This window comes from Lutra lutra, chromosome 3 (genome assembly GCF_902655055.1).
Source record: "Lutra lutra chromosome 3, mLutLut1.2, whole genome shotgun sequence".
NCBI lineage: Eukaryota > Metazoa > Chordata > Mammalia > Carnivora > Mustelidae > Lutra > Lutra lutra.
In genome coordinates, this window is record NC_062280.1 from 143,678,833 (window position 1) to 143,701,565 (window position 22,733).

Genomic DNA, 22,733 nt, shown 5'->3' on the forward strand with positions numbered 1-22,733 from the left:
GTGATCCCAAGGCCCTGGGATCGAGCCCCACATTGGGCTCCCTGCTCAGTGGAGAGCCTGCTTCTCCCTATCCCTCTGCCTGCCACTCTGCCTACTTGTGCTCACTCTCTCTCAAATAAAAAAATAAAATCTTAAAAAAAAAAACTGAAAATAGTAGAATAATGAGATTGCTGAATTATTTGGAACAAGTAGAATGAGTGCTGCTTAAAAGAATTACTGAATTTGAAGACATATTTAAGATTGGGAAACAAGGGCGCCTGGGTGGCTCAGAGGGTTAAAGCCTCTGCCTTCGGCTCAGGTCATGACCCCAGGGTCCTGGGATCGAGACCCACATCGGGCTCTCTCCTTAGCGGGGAGCCTGCTTCCTCCTCTCTCCCTGCCTGCCTCTCTGCCTACTTATGATCTCTCTCTGTCGAATAAATAAATAAAATCTTAAAAAAAAAAAAAGATTGAGAAACAAAAGGAGAGATAGAAATAATTAAAAAAATAAGACATGGATGAGAGATCCAGATGTGGTAACTATAATAAAGCTAACCAGAGAGGCTAGGGCTATTTGGCGAATTGATAAAATAAAAATTTTTTAAAAATTGAACTGAAAGACTTAAGGATTTGGGATTGAAATGGTTCACTGAGTTCTGGAGAAGGCTAAAAAAAAAAGAAAACCTAGTTATATCTTGGTGCAATTTTTTAATTTCCAAGGAAGAAAGTCTTGTAATCATCCCAGCTGAAAAACTGGGTGTAACATGCATGGGGAAAAAGAAAGGGGCTCTCTTTGTATTTTTCATCTGCAACACCAAGTGTTATAAAATATTGTAGCAATATTTGAGAGCTCTGAGGAGAAGGGATATTAACACCAAAGTGCTATTATATTCAGTCAAATGATGACAGATCTGAGGTAAGGACAGACAATTTTGGATATATAAGAGGTCAGAGTTACACCATTTGAATAAAATTATTTAAAGTGCCAAATTAAAGAGGAGATTCTATACCCAATAATCACTTCCAGGTAGGTTAAATGTGAAAGGTCAAATTCCCAAATTTTAGGGGGGATTGTTTTTGTAATCTTAGAGTTGAGAAGATTTCTCAAATAAGACTTAGAAGATTTAAATGAATGTTTACTAACAGTGTTTAGGAATTGATTTATAGATGATGTAATTTTGTGTTCTTTATCATAAAACATGGGGGCCACCTAAAAAATTTACCAATCTGAAATCATTTAAAGAAGTTATGGAGTGTATCTATTCAATGAAATTTGATAGTCTATAAAAATAATTATCTGCATCTGTTTTTTGTCATAGAAAAGATACCCATGCTATGTTTAGTACAAAAACTTTTATAAAACATAATATAATTGGGGGAGGGAGAAGAGACATAGAAAAAGTGTGGGCATATATCCGAGATGTTAACAAGGGTTAGTCTTGAGTAGTGGAATTATACGTGATTTTTATTTTTTTCATCTACTTTTCTATATAAGCTTAGGAAAATTCAGTTCATGCAGTTGTCTTGTTATTATTTCTATTTTTGAAAGAAACTCTTCGTACTTCACCTCTTTCTCAGAGACCTACCCTTTAGGATTATTAATAAGTAGCAAGTTAAATTAATTATTTGCTCATTTCTGTGTGTTTTTTCCTGGATAGTGATTACTAATTAATAAGATAGTAAAAGGTGAGGAATGCTACCATTTTTTTAAATGTGCTTTATTGGGGCACCTGGGTGGCTCAGTGTGTTAAGCCTCTGCCTTCAGCTGAGGTCATGATCTCAGGGTCCTGGGATCAAGCCCTGCATTGGGCTCTCTGCTCAGCGGGGAGCCCTTCTCCCGCCCCCCCTCCTGCCTCTGCCTACTTGTGATCGCTCTCTCTGTCAAATATATAAATAAAATCTTAAAAAAACCTAAAATGTGCTTTATTAAAATGAAAAAAAAAACCCGTTTGACCTTCCAAAGGTATTTGGACCTCTAATGATAGCTTTGTATTACCTTCAGGAATTCAAAAGGCAACCAGAGTAAAAAGAAAGGACCTCGAACTCCTAGTCCACCTCCTCCTATACAGGAAGATATTGTTCTGGGGAAAAAATATAAAGAAAAGTATAAAGTAAAAGACAGAATAGAAGAAAAACCAAGAGATGGAAAAGACAGAGGACGAGATTTTGAAAGACAAAGAGAAAAAAGAGACAAGCCAAGGTAAGTAGGATTGTATGTTTTTAACAATCTTACTTTTGTAGAATTTAAAATATTTTTCAGAAGCTTTTTTTTCAGGCATTACTGTAGTAGATTTTTTAGTGTTTTAAAACTCTGTGTATATGTTATTTAATAATTCCCATATCGAGTTAGGGATAATTCAATAAACATTACCTTAAACATCATAAAATAATGAAATTTTTTATCTTAATCATTTTAAAGTGTACAGTTTAATAATATTAAGTATGCTCACATTGTCATGAAATAGATCTCCAGAACTTTTTCATCTTGTGCATCTGAAATTCATCTGAATGTGCATTAAACAACTCCCTTCCCCTCCTCCCCCAGTTCCCCAGCCTTTAGTAACCACCATTCTACTTCCTGATTCTATGAATTTGACTTCTTTAGATACCTCATATAAGTGGAACTATTTTGTTTTTTTTGTGACTGGTTTATTTCATTTGGCATAATGTCTTCAAAATTCACCTATGTTTAGCATGTGACAGGATTGCCTTGCTTTTTACAGCTGAATGGTATTCTGCTGTCTGTATATCCATTCCCCTGGTGGACATATGGGTTACTCCCACCTCTTGGCTATTGGGAATAGTGCTGTGATAAGCATAGGTGTTTAAGTATCTCTTCAAGACCCTTCTTTTGATATTTTTTGATACTTACTCAGAAGTGGAATTCCCGGATAATATGATAGTTATGATAGTTCTGTTTTTACTTTTTGAGGAAATTTTATACTATTTTCCATACCAGTTGCTTTGTTTTACAGTCCCACCAGCAGTGTACGAGGGTTTCAGTTTCTCCATATCCTCACCAGTACTTGCTATTTTCTGGCTTATTTTTTTGGACAGTAGCCATCCTAATAGGTGTGAGGTGTTATCTTACTATGGTTTTAATTTGGCATTTCACTGATGATTGGTGATGTTGACCATCTTTTCATATGTTTTTTGGTCATTTGTGTATCATCTTTGGAATAATGTCTATTAATTGAGTTATTTGATTTTTTGTTCTTGAGTTTTAGGAATCTATTATATATTCTGGATATTAACCCCAAATCAGATATGTGATTTATATTTTCTCCCTTTTCATAGGTTGCCTTTTCATTCACTCTGTTGATAATGTCCTTGATGCACAAAAGGTTTTAAGTTTGTTGTGATACCATTTGTCTATCTTTGTGATTGTTGCCTGTACTTTTGGTGTCATTTCCAAAATATCATTGCCTTCTCCAGTGTTATAAAGATTTTCTCCTAAGAAGTTTTATAGTTTTAGATCTCACACTTAGGTTTTTAGTCCCTTTGAAGTTAATTTTTGTACATGGTGTAAGATAAGGTTCCAACTTCATTTTTTTGCATGTAGATAACCAGTTTTCCCAGCACTGTTTTTAAAAAACACTGTCTTTTCCTCATTGAGTGGTCTTGGTACCCTTGTTGAATATCATTTGGCCATATGTGCAAGGATTTATTTCTAGACCCTCTATGGTACTCCACTGGTCTGTTTGTCTTTATGCCGGTGCCACGCTGTTTTGATTACTTAGCTTTCTAATACCTTTTAAACTGAGGAAGTGTGAATTCTCTCATTTTGTTCTTCTATATGAAAATTATTTTGGCTTCTTAACATGTCCCTTTGAATTCTGATCAATTTTTGGATGAATTTTTATATTTTTACCAAAAATGCCGTGGGATTTCAATCGCAATTGTGTCAAATCTGTAGGTTGCTTTCAGTAGTATGGACGTCTTAACAGTATTAAGTATTCTAATCCATGAGTGTGGAATGTATTTCCACTTATTTGTGCTTTCTTTAGTTTCTTCCAGTGATGTTTTATAGTTTTCAGTGTACAAGTTTTTGAACTCCTTGGTTAGGTTTATTCCTAAGTGTTACATTCTTTTTTTATGCCACTGTAACCAGAATTGTTTTCATAATTTTTCAGATTGTTCATTGTTAGCATATAGAAACAACTGATTTTTGTGTTTGATTTTGCTCATTATTGGTCGGTTCACATTTACTGTCTCTTAAATGAGTCAGTCTACGTAGGTTGTTTCATGTAGTCTATGTTGGTTGACTTGTTTCATGACCTGAAATGGAGTCTGTCCTGGAGAATATTCCTTGTGCAGTTGAGAAGGCTGCGTATTTTACTATGGTTGGGTGGAGTGTTCTTTATATGTCTATTAGGTCCAGTTGATCTTAGTCTTGTTCAAATCCTCTCTTTCTTTATTATTTTTCATCAGTTAATCAGCATTAACTTTTTGGTATAAATGAAATTATATAAAAGCCAGCCAGTGAAAGAGCTGAGACCTTCTGAAAATCTGTTCATTTTAAAATTGTTTCGAAATCTAAAGTCACTGCATTAACTAATTTAAATTCTATGTATTTTATTAAATTCTTTCTCATGGCCAGTTTTCCCTCTGTTCTAACAATAGTACTTCTTAAAGATCTATTTTCAAAACTGACAAATTATAAATTCTTGATTTTTAAAATTCATTTATTTAGTGCTACTTAAGAGCAAATTTAAAAAAATTAACTTGAAGGTAATATTTTTGTGGTTCACAAGATTTATGAAATGCTTATAGATTTAATAGGGGTGCTTTTCTCCATTTTTAAAAATTAGTTTTCAAATTTATCTTTTCATGAAATTAATCTTTAGTCAAGAAAAAATGTAAATCTTTTAGAAGGCTCTTGGCCTCTTTTCTTTGGAGTTATAGTGTATTGGAAAAGGCACAAGACTTGAAGTTACACAAATAGAAACTTTTATCTTGACTTTGCCGGTTGCATGATGTGAGACCCTGAATAAGTTCTTTGTTTTCCCTGAACTTCTATTTCTTTAACTGTAAAATATGCATGATACTGACTTAGGGTTGAGGTGAGGATCAAATGAGATAATGCTTTAAAAAATAAGCAGAGTACTTTAATGATAAATTACAGTGTAGTGATATTTTAAAATGTCCTTCCATTTGTGGGTTTTCAGTTAAACTACATAGGTAATAGAATGTATCCATAAAGATATTTTTTTTTCCTGATACTTTTGCAGTATCAGATTTAGAATCAGCTGTTAGTAATAAGGACTCATCGTGGAGGGCTTAAGTACATAAAGCAATAGTTCTTAAAGTTTCCTACACCTTGGAATCTGCCTGAGAGTCTTCAAAAAGTACTAATACCTGATTTCAATCCCCAGATACTCTTATTTAATTAGTATGAGGAGCAGCCTTGGTATCCAGATTTTTAAAACTCATTTTGTGATACTAATGTTCATCAAAGTTTAGGAACCATACATTGAGATTTATTCTCTCATATATAAAGAAGCTCAGAGGAAGGCAGTCTAGGACCTGTACACTGTTCGTTCCCACAGTCATTGGTGATCCAGGGGCTGTCTGCCTTGTGCATGCTTCCTTTTTTTTTTTTTTTTTTTTTTTTTTTTAAGATTTTTTTTTATTTGAGAGAGGAAGTGGGGGGCAGTGTGGAGAGAGAGAGCATGCACATGCATAGGCAGAGGGAGAGGGAGAAGCAGACTCCCCACTGAGCAGAGAGCCAGACATGGATCCCAGGATTCTGGGATCTTGACTGGAGCCAGACAGATGTTTAACCGACTGAGCCACCCAGGCACCCCCATGCTTCCTTTCTCAGTTATCCCATGGTTTAATATGACTACCAATGACTTAAGACATCCCATCCATGTTCCAGGCAGCAGAAAAATTATGAAGGGAGGAAAGCCTTAATTTTCCTGGAAGTCCCAAACACTATTTCCTGTTATATCTATGGGCCAGAATTTAGTCACATGGCTACATCTAGCTATGAGGGTGTCTTAGAAATGTAATCCTTTAAAAAAAGGAAAGAAAGAAATATAATCCTTTAGCTGAGCATGTAACTGACCCGAATAAAATTGGGTTTACTAAAGAGCAAGGAGAGAATGAGTGTGAGGTAGCTCATTGCAGTCTCTACTACATTCTCATGATGCTGTTTCTGTTCATGTTACTAAGTAACAACATGTTATTAGAATGGAAGCAGTGTTATCTGCCTCTTTATCTGGAAAGCGTGTGAACTGGTATTTATAATATTATTTAGGATAAATTACCTACCCAATAAGCACTTAACATAGCTTTATTTTTTTTTTCTTAAGATTTTATTTATTTATCTGACAGAGATCACAAGTAGGCAGAGAAGTAAGCAGAGAGAGAGGAGGAAGCAGGCTCCCCGCCGAGCAGAGAGCCTGATGCGGGGCTCGATCCCAGGACCTCCATCCCAGGACCCTGGGATCATGACCTGAGCCAAAGACAGAGGCTTTAACCCACTGAGCCACAGGTGCCCCCTATTATAAATCATAGCTTTATAATTAGAAGTTCAACAAAACTCAGTCTTTGTCCAAAAAATAGGTTCTAATAATAAGCTTAGTCCTTTCTTTGTCTTGGTAAGAGATCATCTTATTTAGATGAATCAGTTTTTTTCTCTCCCTCTCTGGTGACTTGACTTGGAAGAACCAGAATGATTCTGTGAACCATTGCTAGGACCTAGGAGCATTGTGCCTTGTTGGGGCAATAACAGAACGGTTAAGTGGAGCACCCACAATTCTTGAACATATTTCCCTAAAATATAGTCTATATTTTATTCATTCTAGTGGGTATGTTTTTGGAAAATGACATGTAAATCAGATATAAATTATGTTAAATGATCTTGCTGATTTACATTTTAAGGAGTCTATTCTTTAACAGTTCCTGGTATTTTCATTTTGTTGTTTTGACCCAGAAATCTCTGAGAGTTGATTCTTAACATATGTCCCTGGATACTTCACCATTGAAATAGTTACATGTTTTGTATTATGAGGAATTGAGTATTATGTAGGTTGATTCTTCATTTTCCAGTGTTATCCAGTGTTTCTTCCTAGCTTTGTCCAAGCAACAAGGTATGCCTAGGACTTACCTATTATTTGGTACATAGAAAAATCTGAACTTGATTTATTTTGTTTGTCTAAGAAAATGAAGCACCAGAAGTAGGAGTACTGAAGAACTGCATGGGCACCTGACTTGCACTAGAGTTCTGAAGCCATGTTTTACACAGTTGAAAAGGGGCATTTTGATTTAGGAGAAGTTAATTTCCAAGGGTTTTTCTTGGATCTCTTATTTTAATATATCCCCATTACTTTGAAGGAGAACTTATTCTAAAACCAAATACTGTAGTGAGAATCATCGTCATGCTTTCAGATTGGTGGGGTATGTAATTAAAGATATTAGTGTCCAAATTCTTTTTGGAGAAAATTGCCCTTTAAAATTAATTTAGGTGTTCTAATGGGCTTATTTAGAATATTTTGGTTATTAGGATGTGTTGTGCTAAGGTAAAAATATCCTAATTCATTTATTTATTTGATATAGGGTATCCATGAACAAAAATGTTCTCAGAAGCTTTGTTACTGTAGGTAGAAGTAATATAGTAATCACATGTATGGAAAATATTTCTCTGAACATGGATTTTTTTTTTTTTTTCAAGTAAAACTAATAAGGCCTATTGAATGTGTAGGAGGTTGCTTACATTTCTTAAGGATGGTTTCTTATGTGGTTATATAAGAGTATGCATATGGGTAGGACAGATGATGCAACAAAACCATATGATCCTATGGCTTAAGTCCCTTTCCCTGTCTTCTGTATCTCAATTTCATAACTTTCTAGATCAGGGGCTCCTGACTGGAGATCCATTGGTAGATTTCAGGGGATCTGCAAATTTCTTGATTTGTGGGTGAAATTTTGCCTGTGTGTGTTTTGGTGAAAGGGAAAGTACCCATTCCCTCTCAGAAAAAAATCATGATATTCCTCCCTCTGTCTGCCATGATCTGGCATTGAGAATTTGAGTACCTCCCCCAAGTCTTTGTTGGCCACATCAGATTTGTTAAGAATATACTCTGTTCCCAGAATATTTGTTGATTTAATAGCAATAAGTTCTGTCATGTTTTGAAGTGAATCAGTGTCTTCCCATTTGGTTGGTAAACTTTACTGAGCTATTACTTATTTGTGCAACATTGATCAAAATCTGAATACCACTTGTTTATCCAAGAAAAAAAGCCTTATGGATTTTATTACTCTACTTTTAGAAAATGTAGCAATTTCCCATTACATTTTTGTAAAGTAAACTTTTCATGCTTGTTCTGTACAGAAAATGGTAAAATCTTGATTACCTGGAACTCAACTAAGTAATTTTTATTCTGTAATTTGTTTAGAAGAGGTGCGATTCACAGGAAAATTAAATTCAAATTAGGTAGTCAGAAAATCACCTGTGAAAAGAATATTTTCTTTTCAGTATTCCTAACCTGTTATGTTTAGATAATCCTGAAGCAGATATTTGCAGTGGTATTTCAGTCGACCTGTAATATCTTTTTCATTAGTGAAAATCTATATTCTGTAATGCTTTGTTGAATTAGGAAAGTAAACAAAATTACTGGTGTACTTTAAGAACAAAGATTTAAGCAAACACAAACTTTTTGGTTAGTAGTTAACCAGAGGAGTTAGCTAGCAATTCTGTAGTGCTCATTCTGCTGGAGATTTGGTTAAATATGGTTTTACTGATGGAAGCTCAATGTTTTAATCAAAATGCTAGGATGCAGAATTTTGTGGTTAAATGTGAAGATGATATTGAGTGCACAGGTAATCACTTTTTAAAAAACACTTCATTATAATTACCAGAGTATAGAAATCTACTTCTTAATAGTACAAATACCTACATGATGAGTCTTACTAAGCTTTGAAAGACAGGTGTGATCATTCAAAATTTGTTGGCTTTGACTTCAATTTAGCAGAATAAGCAAATCACCATCAAAGTGACAGTCTTACTTCCTTTCAGTGATTGCACACATTTATCAAAATAATTAAATCAGAATGTTCCAGACCTTTCACAAGAAATATTATTTATTGGATTTATTCAGTGTTTACCATTCATGTACAGGTACCATGGTCTGGGTTGGCAAACCTCACCCTGTGGCCATGAGCCACAGAACAAGGAAGAAACCATTTGTGCACTGAGCATTTTTCTATAGACTGAAGGATGGTTTCTTGAGTAATGTGTACTAATGTTGCTGGACTGTATATAGAAGATAGAAAAATGTTACATTAACATTATTAAGGAACATTTCACACACATAAAACTACAATAGTATAATGATCCTTTTATATTCATCTTGTTTCCTTTATACCCCTATACACCTCCCTCCTCCAGTATTATTTTGAAGCAAATCCCAGATATCTCACTGTTTTACCCATACATATTTTAGCATATATCTCCAGGAGAGAAATACACTTAAAAACACATAATCACTACACCAGTCTCACACCTAAAAGGAAAAAAAGAGAGTAGTATAACTTTAAAATAATGAATTTTAAAAGTATTGATGATTTTAATACCTTTTATAACATTTTCCTAATTAATGGGTGTTAACGCAAATAATATAATGAAGGATATGCAAATTTTTAGTAGTAAAATGGGACCTTTATGTTCAGGTTGGAAATTGCTTATCTGAGGCATTAATCTTTCTTTCTGCCATTAATTTAATGAAGCCCTGTGTATAGACCTAAGAAGTGTTTTCATGTGAATGGTGATTTAGGCTAGGGATATAAAATTAAGGCACTTAAAGAAATCTGTAACATACCTGAATATATTCTGTAATACACTAAATTTATGGTAGACTTGTATTAAAAATGTGTTTTTATTTATTTATTTTTTTTTAAAGTAAGCTCTGTGGTCAATGTGGGGCTGGAACTCATGACCCTGAGATCAGGAGTCACATGCTGTACTAACTGAGCCATCCAGGTGCCCCCAAAATGAGTTTTATAAATATCAAAATAATTTAGTCACATTGGGGGAAAATAAGCAATTTCACAATTAGTCTAAGGGATCAAGTCTTGTGCTCTTTTTCATGGGTGTGATATTGGGAAAATTTGTTGAGCTCACTAGAGAACCTCCTGTTTTGCAGCCAAATCTACAATGGTTTTATGTCCCTAAAAAGTGTACTTTTATCTTTTGTCCAACATGCTTGGTGAAGTTAGAGACTTGAAAGGAAAGTTGTTCTCAAGTAGTTTCAGAGAGGGTTTTCAGCAGCAGGAGGTGGTTGGGAAGTTTGGTCTGTTCCCATAATTGCTGCAATCGGAAGTGTACACCATGGTAAATGGAGACCAGAAATTCAACCCAGTAAAAGTGTGGGGCTGCCTTGTATGTGGTGAGATTAATGAAAGACACCCAAATTTGCACTAGCAAAATCCATCCCAATCTGGCTGTGGTTTGGTGCCATCTGCTGGTAATTTTTTCACTAACAGGTAAATGATCTACAGCTGGATAGGATTTTCAGGACATGGCAAGGACTTCACTAATATTCCTTAAATTTGCTTACCCATTTTGTTGGCCTGAACTGAGGAGATGTTATGTCTAGGAAATCAGTCCAGAGCCTTGAGAACTGTTCGTCACCTCACTCCTTCCCCAGACTGGATTTCTGCTGTTTCCTGGTATGGTCACTTGCCCGCACCCCCATCCCCTCCCAAGAGAAAGTAGTAACTTTAACTTGGTCCACCAGGTAGAGGATAGGAGCCAGTTGTCTTCATTCATGTTAGGCTGGTGTGTGTTGATTCTGGATTTTATTTCATTTGGGATACTGACTCCCTTACTCCTAAAGCTTAAAAACAATCTTCTCATATGTGCTAGGGATACCATGTATTTGTCTCCTCTGATTTTCAATTACAGTGGTAGGGTACAGTTTTTACCTCGGTAAGTCAAGTGATTGAGCAAATCTGTGTAAGGCTCTTGAACCAGATTCTGAAAACTTCTCTTATTTATTGTAAATCTAGATTAGGATAATATTTAAGGATATGTTGATTTAAGCCTTATCTTAATAGTCTTCATTCTTAAATTGAGGTTTTTGAAATTCATTTCTATATGTATACAAAAATAAAATTGAGTCAAATTGTTAGTACCTGGATTAGATTTACTTGTATTATGTGGAAATGATTAGTTTGCTTATATCAAATTTTTTTTACAAGTACCATTATATATTTATGAGGAGACATTTTTCAAAAGATTCCTACAGACAAAAGTATTCTCCTGTTTTGGTAGATTGTTCACTTAGCTCATTCCCCTTTCAGGGAAATTTATTACTTGCTTCAGAGGGGCAGCAAATTCTAGGTTTAAAAGGGATCATCACACAGAAGCATTTTCTTTCTCCATCTTACATACTTATTTAAATAGGTAAGATATTGCTAGATTATTTTTTTTTATTGTATACTTGACACAACATTAATTTAGCGTGAGATGCACAACCTAGTGATTCAACTTCTCTATACATTATGCTGTGCTCACCAGTGTAGCTTCCATCTGTCACCACACTGCGCTATTACAGTATCACTGACTGTATTCCCTATGCTGTACCTTTTATCCCTGTGACTTAGTCATCCATAACTGGAATTCTGTATCTCCCATTCCCCTTAACCCATTTTGCCCATCTCTCCCCACTCCACGCCTCTGAGAACCATCAGGTGTTCTCTATGTTTATGGGTTTGTTTCTGCTTTTTGTTTGTTTGTTCTTTTTTTTTTTTAGATTCCACATATAAGTGATATGTGGTATTCATATTTTTTCAGTCTGACTCATTTTACTTAGCATAATACCTTCTGGGTCCATCCATGTTGTTGCCAGTGGCAACATCTCATTCTTTTTATGGCTGAACACTATTTCATTGCATATATATGCCACATCTTCTTTATGTATTTATTGATGGGAACTTCAGCTGCTTCCATATCTTGGCTATTGTAAATAATGCTGTCATAGGCAGAGGGGTGCCTATGTCTTTTCAGATTAGTGGTTTTTTTTACTTTAGGTAGATACCCAGAAGTGGAATTAGTGCATCATATGGTATTTCTATTTTTAATTTTTTGGGGGGAACCTCCATACTGCTTTCCACAGTGACTATACCAGTTTACATTCCCATCAGCAGCACAAGGGTTCCTTTTTGTCCGCATCCTCACCAACACTTGTTTTATTTCTTTTTTTTTTTTTTAATTCTGACCATTCTGACAGGTATAAGGTGACTGGTTTTGATTTGTATTTATCTGATGATTAGTGATGGTAAGCGTCTTTTGGTAAGTGTCATGTGTCTTTTGGCCATCTCTGAGCATCTTTGGAATGTCTCTTCAAGTCCTCTGTCCATTTTCAGCTGGATTACTTGTTTTGGAGTTTTGTTGTTTGTTTTGGTTTTTTTTTGCTGCTGAGTTGTATAAGCTCTTTATATATGTTTAGGTAATAACCTCTTATTAGATATATCATTTGCAAGTATCTTCTCCTATCCAGTATTTTGCCCTTTTGTTTTGTTGATGGTTTCCTTAGCTGTGCATAAAGCTTTTGTATTGGTATAGTCCCAATAGCTTGTTTTGCTTTTGTTTCCTTTGCCTGAGAAGATAGACTTAAGAAAATGTTGGTAACGCCATAGAAAAATTATGGCCTGTGTTTTTTTCTAGGAGTTTTATGGTTTTAGTTCTTTAATCCATTTTGAGTTTATTTTTGTGTATGGTAGAAGGAAGTGGTCCAGTTTCATTCTTTTGCATGTGGCTGTACAGTTTTCCCAGCATCACTTATTGAAGAGGCTGTCTTTTTCCCAGTATATATTCTTGCCTCCTTTGTCATAGATTAGTTGACCATATAATTGTGGGTTTATTTCTGGGCTATTTCTTCTGTTCATTGATCACATGTCTATTTTTGTTCAGGACCATACTATTTTGATCATTATAACTTTGTAGTGTATCTTGAAATCTGGATTGGGATACCTCCAGCTTTGTTTTGTTTGTTTGTTTGTTTGTTTTATTGCTTTGGCAATTCAGGGTCTTTTGGGGATCCATACAACTTTAGGGTTATGTGTTCTAATTTAGTGAAAAATGCTATTGACATTTTGATAGGGATTATTTTGAATCTGTAGATTACCATTTGAACAATATTCTTCCATGAGCATAGTATGTCTTTCCATTTATGTTATCTTTAGTTTCTTTCTTCAGTGTTTTATACTTTTCAGAGTACAGGTCTTTGAACTCCTTGGTTAAATTTATTTCTAGTTATTTTATTGGTTTTGGTGCAGTTTTAATTAGCATTATTTTCTTAATTATTCTTTCTGCTATTTTGTTATTAGGGTATAGAAATGCAATCCATTTCTCTGTAGTAATTTTATATCCTGCAACTTACTGAAGCCATGTATTACTTCGGATACATATTTCACGGAGTCTTTACAGTTTTCTTTTTCTTTCTCTTTTTTTTTAAAGATTTTATTTATTTATTTGACAGAGAGAGATCACAAGTAGACAGAGAGGCAGGCAGAGAGAGAGAGAGGGAAGCAGGCTCCCTGCCAAGCAGAGAGCCCGATGCAGGACTCGATCCCAGGACCCCAAGATCATGACCTGAGCCAAAGGCAGCAGCTTAACCCACTGAGCCACCCAGGCGCCTTACAGTTTTCTATGTATAGTATCATGTCATCTACAAATAGTGACTTTTTAATTTCTTCCTTACCAGTCAAATGCCTTTAATTTCTTTTTTTGTATTTTTTAATTTTAATTTTAATTAACATATAATGTGTTATTGGTTTCAGAGGTATAGGTCTTTGATTCATCAGTCTTATATAATACCCAGTGCACACTATATCTTTCTCTGATTGACTTATTTCACTTAGCATAATACTCTCTAGTTCCATCCATGTCATTGCAAATGGTAAGATTTCAATTTTTGATGGCTGGTAATATTCCATTGTATATATAGACCACATCTTTATCCATTCATCTGTCAGTGGACATCTGGGCTCTTTACATAGTTTGGCTATTGTGGACATTGCTGCTATAAACATTGGGGTTCATGTGCCCCTTCAGATCACTACGTTTGTATCTTCGGGGTGAATACCTAGTAGCGCAATTGCTGGGCCATAGGATAGCTCTGTTTTCAACTTTCTGAGGAATCTCCATATTGTATTCCAAAGTGGCTGCAGTAGCTTGCATTCCCACCAACAATCCTGGAGGGTTCCCCTTTCTCCACATCCTTGCCAACATCTGTCGTTTCCTGACTTGTTAATTTAAGCCATTCTGACTGGTGGTATCTCATTGTGGTTTTGATTTGTAGTTCCCTGATGCCGAGTGATGTGATTTTTGCCTTTGTTTCCCTTGCCTTTGGAGACATTTCTAGCCTGAAGTTGCTGCAGCCGAGGTCAAAGAGGTTGCTGCCTGTGTTCTCCTGTAGGATTTTGATGGATTGCTGTCTCACATTGAGATCTTGCATCCATTTTGAGTCTCTTTTTGTGTGTATGGTGTAAGGAAATGGTCCAATTTCATTTGTCTGCCAGTAGCTGTCCAATTTTCCCAACACCATTTGTTGAAGAGACTGTCTTTTTTCCATTGGATATTCTTTTCTGCTTTGTCAAAGATTAGTTGACCATAGAGTTGAAGGTCCATTTCTGGGTTCTCTGTTCTCTTCCATTGATCTGTGTGTCTGTTTTTGTACCAGTACCATACTGTTTTGATGATTGCAGCTTTGTAATAGAGCTTGAAGTCCGGAATGTGATGCCACCAGCTTTGCTTTTCGTTTTCAACATTCCTTTGGCTATTTGGGGTCTTTCCTGGTTCCATTCAAATTTTAGGATTATTTGTTCCAGCTCTGTGAAAAAAGTTGATGGTATTTTGATAGGGATTGCATTGACTGTGTAGATTGCACTATGTAGCATAGATGTTTTAAATTTTAACCATATTTGTTCTTTCAGTCCATGAGCATGGAACATTTTTCCATTTCTTTGCATCTTCCTCAATTTCTTTCATGAGTGTTACATAGTTTTCTGAGTACAGATTCTTTGCCTCTTTGGTTAGGTTTATTCCTAGGTATCTTATGGTTTTGGGTGCAATTGTAAATGGGATCAACTCCTTAATTTCTCTTTCTTCTGTCTTGCTGTTGGTGTATAGAAATGCAACTGATTTCTGTGCATTGATTTTATATCCTGACACTTTACTGAATTCCTGTATGAGTTTTGGCAATTTTGGAATGAGTATTTTGGGTTTTCCACAAAGAGTATCGTGTCATCTGCAAAGAGCAAGAGTTTGACTTCTTTGTCGATTTGGATGCCTTGTATTTCTTTTTGTTGTCTGATTGCTGAGGCTAGGACTTCTAGTACTGTGTTGAACAGCGGTGATGATAGTGGACATCCCTGCTGTGTTCCTAACTTTTAGGGGAAAAGCTCTCAGTTTTTTCCCATTGAGAATGATACTCACCGTGGGTCAAGGCCAGAAAACAAGGTCAGAGTTTTCATAGATGGCTTTTATGATATTGCGGTATGTTTCTTCTGTCCCTACACTGTGAAGTTTTAATCACGAAAGGATGCTGTACTTTGTCAAATGATTTTTTTGCATCTGTTGAGAGAATCATATGGTTCTTGTCCTTTCTTTTATTAATGTGTTGGATCACATTGATTGATTTGCAGATGTTGAACCACGCTTGCAGCCCAGGAATAAATCTCACTAGGTCATGGTGAATAATCCTTTTAACGTACTGTTGAATCCCATTGACTAGTATTTTGGTGAGAATTTTTGCATCTATATTCATCAGGGTATTGGTTTGTAATTCTCCTTTTTGATGGGGCTTTGTCTCATTTTGGGATCAAGGTGATGCTGGCCTCATAAAATGAGTTTGAAGGTTTCTAAAGGCCTTTAATTTCTTTTTCTTATCTGACTGCTGCAGCTAGGACGTCCAGTACTGTGTTGAATAATAGTGATGAGAGTAGACATCCTTGTCTTGTTCCTAATCTTAGAGTAAAAGCTCTGTTTTTCACCACTGGATATGTTAATTGTGGGTTTGTCGTGTGTGACTTTTATTATGTTGAGGTATGTTACTTCTAAAGCCACTTCGTTGAGAATTTTTATCATAAATGGATGTTGAGTTTTGTCAGTGCTTTTTCTGTATCTGTTGAGATGATCATAATAATTTTTATTCTTTGAGATCTTGCTAGATTTTTTTTTAAATATTTTTATTTATTTATTTGACAGAGAGAGATCACAAGTAGGCAGAGAGGCAGACAGAGAGAGAGAGAGGAGAAAGCAGGCTCCCTGCCAAGCAGAGAGCCCGATGCGGGACTCGATCCCAGGACCCTGAGATCATGACCTGAGCAGAAGGCAGAGGCTTATTAACCCACTGAGCCACCCAGGAGCTCCAAGATCTTGCTAGATTTTGAATGACACTTCCATGCCTAAAAATCTCTAGTGATTTTCTTCATAGTGATTTTTTTCATGCTTATAATAAAATCTAGGGGGAAAAAAAAAGTACAGTCTGGCTTTCACCATCACATAGATGACTTCATATCATCTGGCCTTCTCTCATGTAACTCTTCACTTACAAATTGTAATTACCCTTGTCTTCTTAATGTTCTTCTCATATATTGTGATTCCTCCTGCCTCTTGTGGTTGCTGAACCCTCTGCAAGGCATGTTCTTTCCCTGGATTGTCAGCTCTTGGCTCAAATTCCATCTTCTCAATAAGGCCCTTTCCTTTGAACCATCCTAAAGTTGTCCCCTGACTTTTTTTGAGGGAGGGAACCTAATAGTTTCTATTTTATTACCCTGTTTTTACAGACTTTGTTGCATTAACTAACTGAAATTGCTTTGCTTTCCTGGTGGTGGTCTACTCGTAGTCCATGACAGACTGGTTTTCAGTCCTTAAAACAATGGTATGGATGTAATAACAATATATGTGTTACCTGCTACTGTTATTGGTGTTATGATGATGATGATGATGATGATGATGATGTTAGTGGTTTTGCCTGTCTTTTTTTTTTTTTAACATATGATGTTTTATTAGCCCCAGGTTGCCTGTCTTTTTTACTTCTGTATTCTCAGTGCCAAAAATAATGCTTGCAGTATAGAAGATGCTCACTTAATATTAGCTCAATAAATTAAAATGACTCACTTTTTTATTTAGGATATGTTTCTTATATAAAATAATAAAGCCAAAATATTTCTGTGTGTGAAATCTGTATCATATGGTGTTGCATTTTACCACTGGAAATAGTTGATTTTGATATTGCCCATAGTCCTTTTTTTTTTTAAGTATACTTTTCATGATGATTTTAAAAGGTGACTTATAAATGTTAGTTAGTTACATTATGATGGCATATTTTCATTTGAGAAAAAGAAACCATTTACTAAAAGAAAAAATGGTATTAGTAATTTTTTAAAAGTCTAGGGTAAAGCATGCTTGGTTGTAGATGAAATTTATGTATCTTGAGTGAGGCAAGTTTTTCTTTTTAAATTTTTTAACCTTTCACATGTTCCCCAAATGAAATATACCCTGAATATTCTCATTGCACATTTTGTCCTAATTATAGTAGCATTAAAAAACTTCTGTTTAGAATCAAGTCAGGCTAAAGATTGGCTTTCCCTGTGCTATAAATCACAGTGCTCTTGCTGACAGTATACAGATTTCTTCTTTAAGGTATTGAGCTCTCTTCATGCAATGATAAACTCTTTTCTTAATTTGAATGTCAAATGTCACCTCTTTTTTCTCTTCAGACAAGAAACCAGCCAATTCTAAAGCCTAAGAAGAATCTAAAATTACTGCTATTCTAACTGGAAATGTATTTTAATATACCTCTGCAATAGTGTAAAAGCCAAAGTACTAATAATTTTGGTCAGATTTCAAGGCAGTTTTATTTTCTACCTTCTTATGTATAGAATGAACACAGGCCCAGGTCCGTTTTACACTGACATCCGTAATCTGACCCATCTTGTTTTGGTAACAGATCCTCTCTTTTCACTATTCTTTAGTCATCAGACTTTTAAAAGAATAAAAACAGGAAAATAAAGATGCTGTCTTAGCCAACTTGGGCTGCTGTTATAAAATACCATATACTGGAGTGGTTTAAACAACAGACATTGAGTTCTCACAGCTATAGAGGCTAGAAAGTCCAAGGTCAGAGTTCCAGCAGATTTGGTTTCTGGTTTACAAACAGTTGTCTTCTCACTGTGTCCTGGCATGGACAGGAGAGAATGAGCTCTGGTCTCTTCGTTCTTGTAAGGATATGATCTCAAGGGAGCTCCACCCACAGGACTTCATCTAAACCAATTACTCCCAGATGCCTCCACCTTCAAATACTATCACATTGGGAGGTTGTATAAATTTGGGGGGACACATTCAGTCCATAACAGATGCTTTTAATTTAAACCAAGTTTTCTTAATTTTATTTTCTTGAAGGATGGGTAAGAAGAAAAAATGCTGAAACCATAACTTAACAATGGATTGGTCCTCTGACCTTAATTTGATAGGTTGATCATCCTAAGCTTGAATTGAATTTTTTACTCCATGCTATCGACACTGAATTTGAATAGAAATGTGATTGGACTGTATTGTGTTTTTTAAAGATAGTAATATGAGCTATTTTATTTTTTAGGTTCCATGAACTAATCACCAAATGGTATTGCAGACTTTCTTGAAGCAGTTTTTAGTATGCACAATAAATAAAACTAACCAAAATGCCAGTTCAGTGGAAAGCCACATTTTTTTTTTTGAAAGCCACATTTTTAAATCAATTTACAGATTTCCAAATTGTCTAGAACCTGATGACATTGCAGTTGGAACATACCAAACAGTAATAATTCTAATTCTCAATCTTGCAGTATTTTTCTTTTCGATAAGATCTATTTGAATGACCATTGATCATAGCTGGTTTTCCAAATTTGGGTAACACCCTATGAGCATTTCTATTCCTACCTATAAGTAAATACATTTCTCTTAAGAGTGAGTTAAATTATAGTGGCTTATGGCTTATTTTTTTTTTTAATGAAAAGGAAATTTTTATGAGAAGTGTGAAGGTTTAGTGAAATTACTAATAACTACAATGTTTAGGTGAATATGATGTTCTGATTAGGTGACTTCTTTTAGTCAACTGTTATCCAAAAGATGTTTTTGTTTATTTGCTAAAATCCCTGTTCTGCAAATTCTTTTCAATATATTGGAATCACTTCCCTGAATGAGCAACATATATTTTATGTATTTGGTACTTGTATTGATAAAAGGTCTACTGAGGCATCATTTATAAAGAACATAGTTCAGGCCAGCACTGCTTAACAAGGGGTGATTTTTGCTTTCCTGGGGAAATTTGGCAGTGTCTGGAGTAATTTTTTATTGTTACGAACGGGGGTGAGAGGGAGCATGAGACTGGCTTCTGGTGGGTAGAAGCCAGGGATGCTGCTGATCTCCCTGTGATGTACAGTACAGCCCCCCACTACAATCACTGAACACAAAGTGTCAGGACCACCAAGACTGAGAAACCCTGCTGTAGGATTAATAATGACTTTGCTACCATTGTGGATATTAAAAATACCATAGGCCCTGAAAGTATTCTAAAATATTTTGACTAGGACTTCAGAACATTTTTGAACAAATATCTAATCTTCAGAATGAGGACTAGGATACTAATCTGGGTATGTGGTGTCTGGAATGTTATTTTTTAACATTCTTTCTGGTCCCATTTCTTTTTAGTTATTGCACAAATGTGTGTATTCCAGCTTCCTATCACACACACATTTTGCATAATCAGTGTAAACCAGGGCCTAGGATTTAACATATTGTAGGAGAGACTCCGTTGTGCTTTGTGTGGTTATAAGTTGTTTCTTTGGCAGCAGTGAAAGAAGGTGATTGGAAGGGAGTAGAGGAAGCCTTTGTTAAACCAGGACTGCAATGGCCTGGCCAAGAGTGAAGGCTGGTTATTTAGGATAAAGACAGTGTAGACAGTATGTCCTTAACCGTATCATTCTTTCCCCATCCTGAATCTCACCCCAAGCAGGGCAGACTTCAGGTTTGGCTTCTTAATTGATGATGACTTCCCTTTCCCCACAGCCTTGAGTTATAGGCACTCCCACAGCCGCTTTCTATCTAGATCTTACTAGTATGTTTCCTCTTTAGCCTCTTGTGGTTTCCTTCCTCCAAGTACCTATTCACAAGGTCAGAGATTATCTCTGATTAAGAGTGAATTCCATACTTTAAGTGAGGATAATATTCTCTTTGTGTTCAGGAAGAGTGCTGCTTGGAGCCCAAGCTTGGGAGCAAGGCAGTACATATCTCATCTAGGACTGTGGTCTCAGGCTGATCAACCAGATATTTAACAATTAGATTGTTAAATCTAAAATCAACCAGATCTTTAAAATCAACCAGATCTTTAAATCAACCAGATCTTTAAAAATTAGCTTCTTACTATACAGCATTGTGAATTGAAATTTATCCTGGAATTATGATTCACACTTTTAGCTTTAACTTTAGCATTCAGCTTTTTTTATTGTTGCTTTTCTTTACAGGTCCACTTCCCCAGTAGGACAGCATCACTCTCCTATATCTTCTAGACATCACTCATCTTCCTCACAATCAGGATCATCTATTCAAAGACATTCTCCTTCTCCTCGTCGAAAAAGATCTCCTTCACCATCTTATCAGAGGACAATAACTCCACCTTTACGACGCTCTGCGTCTCCTTATCCTTCACATTCTCTGTCTTCTCCTCAGAGAAAGCAGAGTCCCCCAAGACATCGCTCTCCGATGCGAGAGAAAGGGAGGCATGACCATGAACGAACTTCACAGTCTCATGATCGGCGTCATGAAAGAAGAGAAGGTATGCACTGTATTTTATCTTGATTTTTTTTTTAGCGTTAAATATTTTCTTTGTTAAAGAACTGGACATTCAGATTTATTGTTACAGTAAGGAGAAGAAGAAAACTGTGTTGTATTAAGTCTTTAACAGAGAAGAGTGCTTGAAGGCAGTAGGAGGTGCTTTTAATGACACAGGAACATATAAACTATTAAATGTACATAAGTGGGCATTTTTATGTATACTGAGGTAGTGCTTTCTAAGATGTTTTACTTGGGTACTCTCAAGTTCTAGAAATTTTTGGCTGTCTGACTCTTAAAATATCCCTCTAATTGCTTAATTGGTTCTTTAAAAAAAAAACAGAAAAGTGAAGGGAAGAAAAGCAGCAAGCCAGGGGGCATAGTTTGAAAGCATCGCCTATGTTTTGATAAAGAGATAAGGGCTGGAGGAATATTGAGAAGGTCGGTGTAAGCCAAATGATCAGTTTTCTAGGTGAAATTCAAAAAGAAGTTAGCAAAGCAATTTCCCTTTCTAGATCCCTGAGAATTAAGTTAACTTTGGATTTGCTGCTCCTTGTTAAAGCTAAGGTGCTATTATCTGGCAATACAGTCTAATAGTTCTGATCTCTTTCTGTATTCCTTATCTAAGCTTCTTGACTTTATATATTTAAAGGTTTTTCCCCTAACTTCTGAGTTGGTGTTTAAACATAATGAGTACTCGGGAGATATTGCCTACTTGTAACATTTCCCTTTAATGTGCATTTTAAAATAAACCTCTGAGAGTATATTACAGCAGTCTTCTGTGAAACATGTTGAATTTAGTTGTTCTCTTCCTATCAGCAGTGCAGTAATTAATCAAGTTCTTTTATTCAAGAAAATGATGTACATCCAGGTAGGGATCAGAGAGAGTTTCTGTTGTATAGAATTATTTCTTATGTATATCATTTTGGAACCAGAACAGCACAGCAATATTTATGGAACATTGGTAAGATAGGAAAACTCTCTTAGCACCTGTGAATTAATTTTAATAAGATCTTTAACTGGAGTTGACTGGGAATACCGTGTACATTTAATGAGTACTTTTTGAATGAAAACTCTTTAGTGTGTTTGATATCTGTTTTGAAATAATAATGAGGGGAAATAGTATGTGGTTGAGTCTTCAAAGAATTTTGTGTGTGTGTGCTAAGAGTGGCCCATGTTACAGGAAGAATCCATTTAATAATAAACCATATGTGTTTAGTTTCTTTGTAAAGATGTTTCTTTAACCTTCCATACAAGATATGTAGCAGTTTGTTCCTCTATTTAGATGTCATCTTCTGAAATAAGAATAATTTTAGTGGAAGAATGGGGAGGTAGGTAAAGAACAAAATTTAGTAACTAGATTTGAAAAGACAGATGGAATCATGAAAAGGATCTGGTACTGAGTGAACATATTTTTAGGCCCAGTTGGCATTGGAGGAGGACTAGAAGTCATAAATTGCACCAAAACGGATGGAAACCTATCCAGTCCTTGCCTACTGCTTCTGTTCTTAAAGGGCATTTGTGAATGTAAGCATATGGACGATGTAATTGGCAGGAGAGATGAGTTATTAATGTGAAAATCTAAGGGGTCTTGTGGATACTGTTTGGGTGCTTAAGAAAGTCTGTAGACCTAGCCACCTGGGACAAAGAGAAAAGAAGGTAAGTTGACAATACTCATATGGCTCTTAGGCATACAGCTGCTATAACTGCTAAAATAGCCTCAGATCTTGAAGTAGTTCCAGAATGTGAGAGCAGCACATAAGGGAATCTGACTTAAAAACAAGGCAATGTTTGTTTTCTAATGTTCTCTTGTTAGTCCTTTGACTTCATATCAGATTTATGTTGTGATCAATTTCTGCCTGTTCTAGGCATATCTAAAGAATAGTTTATGTTCTTTGCAAATTCCATTAGGTGTGGGGTTGCCTAAGCCATT

At 35.6% G+C, this 22,733-nt stretch overlaps 1 protein-coding gene across 7 annotated transcripts in view; it reads left to right on the forward strand.

Moving 5' to 3' along the window:
- ZC3H13 (zinc finger CCCH-type containing 13) overlaps positions 1 to 22,733 on the forward strand; it is a 101,747-nt gene that overhangs the window by 43,830 nt on the left and 35,184 nt on the right. For all 7 annotated transcript variants that reach the window (XM_047723473.1, XM_047723478.1, XM_047723475.1 and 4 more), the window contains exons 8-9: positions 1,982 to 2,179; positions 20,494 to 20,804. In XM_047723473.1, coding sequence (XP_047579429.1) covers positions 1,982 to 2,179; positions 20,494 to 20,804 — 509 coding nt within the window. The remainder of the gene's footprint in view (positions 1 to 1,981; positions 2,180 to 20,493; positions 20,805 to 22,733) is intronic.